This window comes from Nymphalis io, chromosome 24 (assembly GCF_905147045.1).
Source record: "Nymphalis io chromosome 24, ilAglIoxx1.1, whole genome shotgun sequence".
Taxonomy (NCBI): Eukaryota; Metazoa; Arthropoda; class Insecta; order Lepidoptera; family Nymphalidae; genus Nymphalis; species Nymphalis io.
The window spans coordinates 7,839,641-7,850,560 of record NC_065911.1 but is presented as its reverse complement, the minus strand read 5'-3'; the positions used below and the strand labels follow the sequence as shown (position 1 = coordinate 7,850,560).

General features: G+C 34.3%; 1 protein-coding gene across 1 annotated transcript; it reads left to right on the top strand.

The window, feature by feature from the left end:
* The first annotated feature begins 1,267 nt into the window (after positions 1-1,267).
* Positions 1,268-8,288, top strand: LOC126777898 (procathepsin L-like). Its single transcript, XM_050501197.1, has 8 exons — positions 1,268-1,609; positions 2,557-2,709; positions 3,492-3,614; positions 3,956-4,089; positions 5,107-5,239; positions 6,990-7,150; positions 7,506-7,640; positions 8,198-8,288. The coding sequence occupies exons 1-8, from the start codon at positions 1,268-1,270 to the stop codon at positions 8,256-8,258; spliced, it is 1,242 nt and encodes a 413-aa protein (XP_050357154.1). The 3' UTR covers positions 8,259-8,288.
* Positions 8,289-10,920: the final 2,632 nt, after the last annotated feature.

Below are 10,920 nucleotides of genomic sequence, written 5' to 3'. Positions count from 1 at the left end.
AAGGTCGAAATTTCCAGAACGAAAACGTTGCAACCAAAAACGTATAGTGCCTTCTTTTGGGACACCAGCGCCGTACACATTTAATCCTTCGAGCTTTTTCTGCAGCACTGGTGCCACGGTAGAACTCGTACTCGTAAATATACCGATATTTCATGTTTTATATTGTGCGGTAATAAGCGACGCCAAAGAAAAAAATAATAAGTAAAAAACAAATGAATGACTGTTTTCAAAACTCAAATGTACCAGCTAAATGAATTTATAAATTTGAATTTGGAATTCTTAACCAAAGAGGAAATATTTCAGATCAAAGTGGTCAGTACGACAAAACGCTAATTTCATAGAACCTAATATAATATAAGGCACATGAAAGTTAGATGACAAATCCAACCAGTTTGAACCCGCAGTCATCGTCGTTAAGATCCACGTATTCTAACCACGAGAGTCATCACGAGAGGTTATAAGGCCAACGGTAATTTGTAAAACCGAATCAAATATAAAATAAGTCGAGATGGCCCAGTGGTAAGAACGCGTGAATCTTAACCGATGAACGTGGGTTCAAACCCGGGCAAGCACCTCTGAATTTTCATGTGCTTAATTTCTGTTATAATTCATCTCGTGCTTTTCGGTGAAGGAAAACATCGCGAGGAAACCTGCATGTGTCTAATTTCATCGAAATTCTGCCACATGTGTGTTCCACCAACCCGCATTGGAGCAGCGTGGTGGAATAAGCTCCAAACCTTCTCCTCAAAAAGGGAGAGGAGGCCTTAGCCCAGCAGTGGGACATTTACAGGCTGTTACTGAATCAAATATTGTGTCAAAAAATGGGGTATTGGAAAACCGTGATTGTGATTCTATCATAAAGACTTAAAATATACAATATATATAACATTTGTTTTATTAGAATTCGGAATATATTCTGTTTTTTATCGTATGCTGGCAATTTCCTCGATATAGTTTTAAATAAATGTTCATTTGAAATAATTAATTGCCAATCGTCAATACTGAAACCAGTGAATAGGCGATTTAATTATTGTCAATATTAAACAATATGAGCAACAACAATACCGCTTATTAGCATTTTTAATAATAGCTATTTATACAATTTTATTAGAACACCTGACAAATCCGCTTCTGATTTCTATCGCAGTAAAAATACAAATCAAAGTTGCTTACACTATAATTTAAAAAAAATTGATGAATCGACAAATCTTCATCGGCTTTATTCACATTCTAATAAATATTCAATCAAATAATTTCAACAACTGAAATGATTTTATTATTTTTTTTAATTCAATTATCATTAATAACTTGTGATTTACAAATACATGAAACGGCGTCTGAAATTAAATATCTATTAAATAAATACAAATCTTATAGACAGAGTCGATGTGTTGATTCGAGTAAGGAAAATTCGAAATTGGAGAAATTCGCTGTGAACACTTTCAATTTTTTGGAGAAAACTGAAAGGTTTGGAGAATATTTGAAATATTATAACGTGAGCGATTGTCATGTTAGTGAGAATAGAAATTCGATGTATAATTTCCAACACATAGTCGATGGTTTATTGATAAATAGTGATGTGCCAGACACCCATTGGGATGAATACAAAGTAAGTACAATTTATACTATAGACAATTTTAATGGCCTAGAGGAACAAGAAGGCCAGTGGGCGGACGATTTTAGAAAAATAGGTGCTCAATGGATGCAATTAGCACAAGACTGGGAGAATTGGCGCGCCTGTGAGGAGGCCTATGTCCAGCAGTGGATTAATGTGGGCTGAATATGATGATAATAATTTTAGTATATAGTTTGTATAATGTACAATATAAACAAATTCGCTTCTAAATTTAAATATGTGAGCTCGATCTTGTTTATTGAGATTGAAGATTTTTTAACTGTTCCCATATCCCAAGATACGGTGTTTCTTCATCAAACATTGAAAAAAATACCTAAAATATACATACGTACAAAAATGTTCATAAATAATTACAATATATTGATTTCAAAGAAAAATATAAATTCCAGAGAATAAAATACTATCATATATCAGGAGACACGTTCATTAGTATGTAGTCAATAAATAAAATATTTATATGTAATGTAAATGAAGCAAGAATTGATTAGAGAAAATAAAATATAGGGCAAGTGCGAGTCGGACTCGCGCTCTGAGGATTCCGTACCACCACACAATACTGAAAGATTTACTAGGTTATTTTAAGATTTAGACTTTTCATAGGTTTTCCTTTAATTTGTTCGTCACCAATTTTTTCCTTATTTTTTTTTTCAAATTAATATTTAGGGTTTTCGGTTTTTTCCCTATACTTGTCCTACAAGTTATTGCTTCTTGCCGAATTTCGTGATGCTAGGTCGACGCGAAATACCCTATAGGTTTTGATACCCTTTGCGAATATATGGGTAATGCGACATGAGGCGTGACGAGGCATCTTGCGGGCCAGCAAGGCGGGGGCGACTAGTGCAGAACATTCTTCCCGACTGTAGCCCTATTTCGGATACAATATTATTTACGTATATAATTATAAGTAATTAACTTTGCAGACGGCATATAATAAGATGTACTTAAGTACTCATCATGAAAAATCTGCTCTGTCAATATGGCGGAATAATCTGCAACGTGTAGCGGAGCACAATCAGCAATACTTGGCTGGAGAGAAGAGCTACTCTTTACATCTCAACCATTTTGGGGACTGGGTAAGTTTTGAAAACTATACTCGCATATATATGTCGCGGATTCAATTGGATTGCCATGGCCGCCATTGTCGTCCAATATGTTGATTTTATTAAATACGCTGTCCCGAAAGCTAGAGACCAAGGGGGTCGCTCGACAAACAATCACACGCGCTACCGACAGATACACCATTATATTTTATATTTCCATCAATCGGCTGCATAATAAAATAGGCACCCGTCTTATATTTTTACAACTTGACGTCTGACAACCGACCAGCCTATATGACTTACATCACGATGTGTGGTGTTGCTATTCTAATAAAATAAGTGACGTCGTATACCCGCTTAAATTTATTATCACTGACATATATCTGCCAGTACGTTTGTCAATGGACAGCAACCATGATGTCCATTGATCTAAGATCATGGTAAACACCACCGCCCATAGAAATTGAAACCGTAAGAGACAACCTCCTGGGAAGTAAGATGTTATATCCCTTGTGCCTGAAGTTTCACTGGCTGACACACCCTTCGAACCGGAACACAACAATACTACTCAGTATATTGCCATTTGGCGGCAGAATATGTGATGAGTGAGTGGTATCCAGACGGCTTTACGTGCTTTATTGCCAACTTCAAGAATCTGGACCACTACAGACCATTTCTTAACAGGAAAACCCAACTTTTTTATTAGCCCTACCCAACTGGATTTAAGTCCATGATCTGTGGCCCTATAAGCTGGCCATAACTTTTATCCACCTAACGAAGATGTTAATTTTAAATCGATTTTATTATGATTTCAGCCAATCTTCGCTTATATAAGACAGCTATTGAAGTTAATAAAAACTATACCACTCTTTGATCCAGCTGAAGATCAAGAAAGAACTGCGTATCATGAAAACAAATACCGCACTATACCGAATAGGGTAATGTAGTAAATTAATATAAGCACATTATATGATGATGCGGGATTGAACCTATGTAAACATTACGCGCGCCAAACCCTCTAACTCTTTTCCATAGCACTCGTTTCACCCCGTATTCATAGCGCGGGGCCGCCACGCGAGCCAATGTTCGAGAGTTTGCTGCGCGTAATTTATACGCAGCTTTATAAACATATGTGCCCCAATAAGTGTGATGGCAAATTTGCGGGAGTTAAAAACAAAAATATAATAATATTTCAATAATAATTTTAGTGCGGATAATAATATTGGTTTTAACAAACCTTTAGAATATTTAGAACTAAAAAAGGTAACTATGTTTTTAGTTTGACTGGCGTGCCCAAGGCTTTAATCCACGGAGAGAGGAACAGTGGCACTGTGGGGCGTGCTATGCGTTTGCAGTCACTCACGCACTGCAAGCACAACTCTACAAGAAACACGGAGATTGGGGAGAACTTAGGTAATGAAAAATATTTAAATTTAGAATTTATACTTTTTATTTAAGCAAACGTATACATTGATAAGAGTGACTGACGTTACAGTCATGATGCAAATTAAAATTAATTAGTGAATACGTGTTCTTATTTATGTTGATAAGCGTGAAGCATATAATGTTGCATATTATTTAATTACTTACATTATATAAATATATACAATTAATTTACTGAATTATTGACTATCAACACACAGCTTTATCTTTAAAACATACATACAGTTAAATCAGCTTGGAGGAGTTTTTAATATTTTTTTATTTTTTTAGAGATTGGCGATGTAAGAAATTAAACATTTCGAACATCACCAATGCGCAACCAACCTTGGGAGCTAAGATGTTACTTCCCTTGTGCCTGTAGTTACACTGGCTCACTCGTCCTTTAAACCGGAATATACCAAGTTTGTCCTAACTACTACCACGAGCCTTGCACTCCAATATAAGTAGCGTTAGAAGAGTCACAAGTAACAGCCTGTGAATGTCCCACTGCTGGGCTAAGGCCTCCTCCTCCTCCCTCCTCCTTTTTGAGGAGAAGGTTTTTGGAACTTATTCCACCACGCTGCTCCAATGCGGGTTGAAGAGTCATACCATTTTATTTATTAATATTTTCTTATATATTGGTACAATCTTTTAGTTTATTCATTGTTCTTATTTAATAATCAAATTTTTAAACCTTACGTCGCAATAAAAATGGCACATTTATTTCGAATGCTTAATGCAAATTATAGCATTTGAAATAATTGTGACATTAGATAAGAATGAAGGGATGTTTAGTGAAAAGAAAGCTCATGCTGTTGAAAAGAAAAATAAATCAAAATGGAAACGAGGCTTTAAATACGACACCAAAACGAATTATAATTAACATAAATGATTTATCAGACGAAAACGAGGATGAGAATGATTACGAAATGACTGGAGAAAGTCACGATTTGATATTCAATTGTTTTAATTAAATATAATTATTCTAATTTTTTTTAATACCTACAGTCCACAGCAGATTGTCGACTGTAGCTGGAAAGATGGTAACCTTGGCTGTGATGGGGGATCCTTGCAAGCGGCTATGAGGTACGCGGCCCGAGACGGACTTATGATGGAAACTTACTATCCTTATCTTGGGAAGGTGAGTTAATATTAACGAGTTATGGATGTGGAGGTGTCCACGTGGATATTGTATATAAAACTGTAATTGATTATAATGCTGCCTGAAAACACAATATAACTATACAATATAACATCCATTTATTTTACTATTTTTTTTTTATATAGAATAGGTAGGCGGAAGAGCATATGGGTCATCTGATGGTAAGTGGTCACCAGCGCCCATAGACATTGGCATTTTAAGAAATGTTAACCATCGCTTACATCGCCAATGCACCACCAACCTTGGGAACTAAGATGTTATGTCCCTTATTACTATTATACCTTATTATTATTATACCTTATTATTTGCAATTACACTGGCTCACTCACCCTTCAAACCGAAACACAACAATACCAAGTACTGCTGTTTTGCGGTAGAATATCTGATGACTGGGTGTTACCTACCCAGACGAGCTTGCAAAGCCAGTAAAATCACGAAAAGTAAAATTAACAATCTTTCTATACGTATGTACATTTATATTATATTATTGTTGCTTAGTTGTCGCTGGTAACGATACGCTATCATTGAGTCAATTAATATATAATCGACATTGAACATTTGTACATCCTTAAAACCAATTATATTTTAAAATATTCAAATATTATCCATTTTAACCGGAAAATAAACAGGTACCTGATTGTATATATGTATGTTTTCGTAGATAACTTTTGTCTCCATATCTGTGACATATGAAAATCGAAATTGATTACCTGTAAAGTCTTACGATATTTTTTACAGTTTTAAAGTATTAAATGTTTTTTTTCCTGTTGAATAAACAATACCCACTCATCAGATATTCTGCCGCTAAGCGGCAACACTTAGTATTGTTGCATTCCGGTTTGAAGGGTATATGAGTTAGTGTACCTACAGGCAAAAGGACATAACATCTCAGTTCCTAATGATGGTGGCGCATTGGCGATGTAAGGAATGGTTATTATTTCTAACCTCGTCAATGTCTATGGGCGATAGTGACCACTTACCATCAGATGGGCCATTTGCTTGTCCGCTCACCTATAAATTAAAAAAAAAGTAATTGTTGTTTTTCAAAATGACAAAAAATACATATTTATTAGAGTCGACCGAAGTTGGTCGCCCAGGTATTTTAAATAAAAATATTGCGGCTCAAAATATTTTAATTTTACACTACGATAAATGGCAATAAAAACATTATAACAGTAGTAACAATTATAACAATTAATAATATATCTATCTAGATATATATATATATATATATATATATATATATATATATATATATATATATATATATATATCTTTCAACTAACGACCTTACTTATAAACTTTGCTTAGAATTTCCCTTTCTGTCATTATTGATTTGACATTCGGATAAATTCGAAACAGCTTTTTTAACTTATTATTCACTAAACAAACATTTAATAAGTAACGTTAATACTTTATATAATCGCTAAATATTTTACTTATTTATTAACCTAGACTTATTATACGTAAACCTTATTGTCAATCGTATCTTTAGTAATAGGCGAAAGATTTGATACATAAATACGATAGTAAACTTAGTAGTATCAAAATAACAAGCGTACCTATATCGCTCAAAGCAAACGTCCTTGCATTTTGGTTCCGGGATGGATCGTCTGCTTGGCTATTCTGAAATGAAAGAAAGAACTTGTAAAAATTAAATCAGCCAAATACCAAGTCCGCTGCGATTGACATATGCGTTCCAAAATAACCCCTAAATTTATAATTGTAGAGAGATCGCTGTCATTACAAAAGGCAAGCGATCAGGGCACGAGCTCGTCGTTGGGCAACATTACCGAAGGGAGATGAAGATGCAATTGAGACGGCCTTAGCAACTATTGGACCCTTAGCTGTTGCCGTGAATGCCGCTCCGTTTACGTTCCAACTTTACAGGTGAGAAATAGTAAACCTGTGTAGGTTGAAAGTAGATTGATTAGATTTGATCCATTTAAAAAAATAATTGTGGTTTAGTTTTTTAGCCGACTTCAAAAAACGAAAGAGGTTCTCAATACTATTGTATTTTTTTCTCTTCAGAACACCGTTATTTCTGAATCGATTTGGAAAATTCTTTTTTTTTTTTGGGCTGACTCTCCCGTTTAGTCCTGGTATTTAAATTTTTTAATTTGAAGTTTTTACCAAGTTTTAAATCAATCGAATGAACGGTATTTGAACGCATAGAATACGAACAAGTATTAATTTATATGCATACAAATATGTGATCAAATATTATCTTCTATCATTTCAATAGAGGTGGCGTTTACGATGATCCATTGTGCGTTCCCTGGAATTTGAACCACGCGATGCTGCTAGTTGGATACACGCCGGAGTACTGGATTCTTTTAAACTGGTGGGGCAAGCAGTGGGGAGAAGATGGGTATATGAGGTAATATACGAAAAGTGGTACCTTAAAGAAGATAAGATAAAAATGGAGTGTATTTGTCTGAATGCGACAATCAGGTAATATAGAAGTTACAAAATAGTCTAGTTGTATATAAACGTATGGACCTAAACAGGTTCAAATTAAAGCAAGCAGTGAGCTTTCACGATAACTTTGTTACTAACTTCGTTAGAAAACCTGCGTGTCAGATTAATTTCTAAATAAAGTAAAGGCACTCCACCGTGGTTTGAATTAGACCCACACCTTCTCCTTAATAAGCGAAAACTCCATTGACCCAATTTAATTAACAAGCTTTTATTGTACCCTATCAGAAACACTTTATCGAACTTTTAAATAACGAAAGCCGAAATAATAATAATAATTTATTTACACATCCAAAAGAAACAATTTGTACACAATTTGTTTGTAGTATTATCTAACTCTAGGGTTTTTATTTACATAAGCAGCACTATTGGTGGATCTCTGACTCCGAAACAAATATAAATTGTACTATTAGAGTCGGCGATTAGAAATATTTTATACTTACTTTTCAATTTTTACAGAATTCGAAGAGGCTTCAACATTTGCGGTGTAGCAAACATGGCGACTTACGTAGAAATATAAATATTGTTTACTATTTAAGATATATCTACTTAATACTATTGTAATCTATTAAATATAAAGTTATTATTAATTATTTCTTTCATTTAATATCAGACATCTGACATTATTAATAACATTTAATACAAAAAACGAGATTTGTTGTCTCCAATGGCTGGTTGATTTTCGCCCAGAAATTCTTTCAATTTAACGGGGAAGTACAAAAGATTTATATATAGCTATTTCAGTTATTAATGTAAATAAAATTCTTATGTATATAAATATTTAATACTTTCTAAGTAAAATCTAAGAGCCATCTGTCAGACAACGGTGACATAAATCCACATCTGAATGGACTATTAAGGACTTTATTCTGAACCGGAATAAACTTCTAATTAATTTCTTATCAGAATTTACACTACGAATTTAATTAATATATTTTTTTCAATTATATAAATTTGTTTCAATTTATAAGACAACACAATCTTTAGAAACAAGAAGAATTAGTTTTTTTTGGGAATGAGTTTGAGTACTTTCTTCATTCATATAGAGGAAACCAAATAGTTTGTATTGGTTACACGCGCGACTACAGCGCCACATGCGTTCAACTACCCTTTTCTCATCGATATCCAAACTGACCGGTTCTTATTTAACGCGCTTTAATAAAAAACTGTAATCTGTGTTCTCTGTTAGTTCTATAATCATATATACAAGCGACACTCCCTCGTTCCTTCAGGAACTGGTAACCTATGGAAGACGTATAAATATCCTGGGACATTATTCACACACGGCCATCTGATTCCAAATTAAGCAGATAGTACGAGCTACTATGGAAACCAGACAACTGATATACTATATATAGTTCTTTTGTAAATACATACGTATATAGATAATTACACCCAGACTCAGGACAAACAGACATGTTCATGCACACAAATGTTTGTCCTGGGTAGGAATCGGACCCACAACCTTCCGCGTGAAAGTCAAGTATCTACCAACCACGCCAACCGGCCCGACAAATAGGATAACACGTACTTGGCCCAGTCTACGTAAGCTAGTTGGTGCTATTGAAGGTGCTTAGGTTCAATTCCCTATTGTACGTCACATATTCTATAAATTTTTCTTATTTACAGCTTTATTGTGCACCGTAATACAAAAGTTAATATGATAAAAATATAGACTATTTCTTTCAGAAACTTTGGAGTAGGTTTAGGATAAAATACAAGGAATAACTTAGAATGGCTGGAATACTAACCCTACGGTTTTTATCATATGTATAATTTTGCATTAAGTAATATGCGTTAGTTAATATTAATTTAAGAGCGTGCCTTAAGTTGCAATATTTGATTTCGTCCGCTCATCTTTTACACACTCCTAATGTGATTGGATCTCATTTTTATTATATACCCGCGGTAATATATTTAAGTTATTTTCCTTGCATATATTTTGAATTTCTAAAGAATATTGTATAGTTCTTTTAAGCATATGATAATTTATATATAGATATGTCAAATGAAACCAACGTCGTCTTCACAAATAAACAAAATTATAAAATCACTTAAAGTAACGACGTTCCCAATATATAATTTCGTGAACAATGTAGACAAAAGGAAACCTGTGTGTGCTTTATGCCTCACTAAGACATTTGGCTATGTGTACCGTAAAATATTGCTTGAACTAAGTGTATGAGGTTAGAGGAATCACTTTATCACTTATGAACTCTTTATTTGACGGGGAGACAACAAATCGCCCAAACAACATGATTAGACTATTTAATGACATTTATAAATAGACGTAAAATATCATTGGAACAACACATACAAAAATTTTTTTAGGCCTACACATTGATGACTGCTTTAATTGAAAGATACATGTTGAAATTTTGTGTATTATGTTAAACAGATTCTCTTTTGCATTGCACATCTTCTTTAAAGTAGAAAACCAATCAGCGGTACTCTTAATCTTTTAACTCTTATGTGACTTCAAATATTTGATACGTGATAAAAGTACAGTAACAGCTTTTGAATAACCACTGCTGGGCTGAGGCCTTCTCTCCTTTTTTGAGGAGAAGGCTTGGAGCTTATTCCACGCTGCTCCAATGTCAGTTTCTAGAAAACACAAGTGGCAGAATTTCAGTTAAATTAAACATACAGGTTTCGTCACGGTAGCAGGCGCAAGTGATTCTGTGGCGCTCCTGGTTAAGATGGAAAGGGTACTGTTGGTTTTTTAGTGGCTATTCCGATATTCGGGGTGCACTCGGCGCATTGGACTCCGGCGAGTCCCATATACCCCCCTCCCCACTGTTCCCGTGGGGGAAACGCGTAAGGCATTTTTCCAACGTTAGGCTTACTCATGATGTTTTCCTTCACCGTCTAACACGAAATGAATAAACACAAATTAAACACATGACAATTCAGTGGTTCGTGCCCGGGCGTGAAGGTTAAGATTTACGTGATCTAATCACCAGGCCATCTCCACTCCACGTCAATACAGGATATTATTTTGGGGAAATTCCATAGATAGAAGAGGTAGGCAGATTGTAAGCTACATATCAATAACGTAATATCTCTTGTAACTCATTCTATGTACATAAAGAAATTGAATTGAATTAAATAAAAATAATAACTACAATAAAAAAAGGATGAAAATAAAAAATATTTTTTAACGTTTACGAACATATTGAATT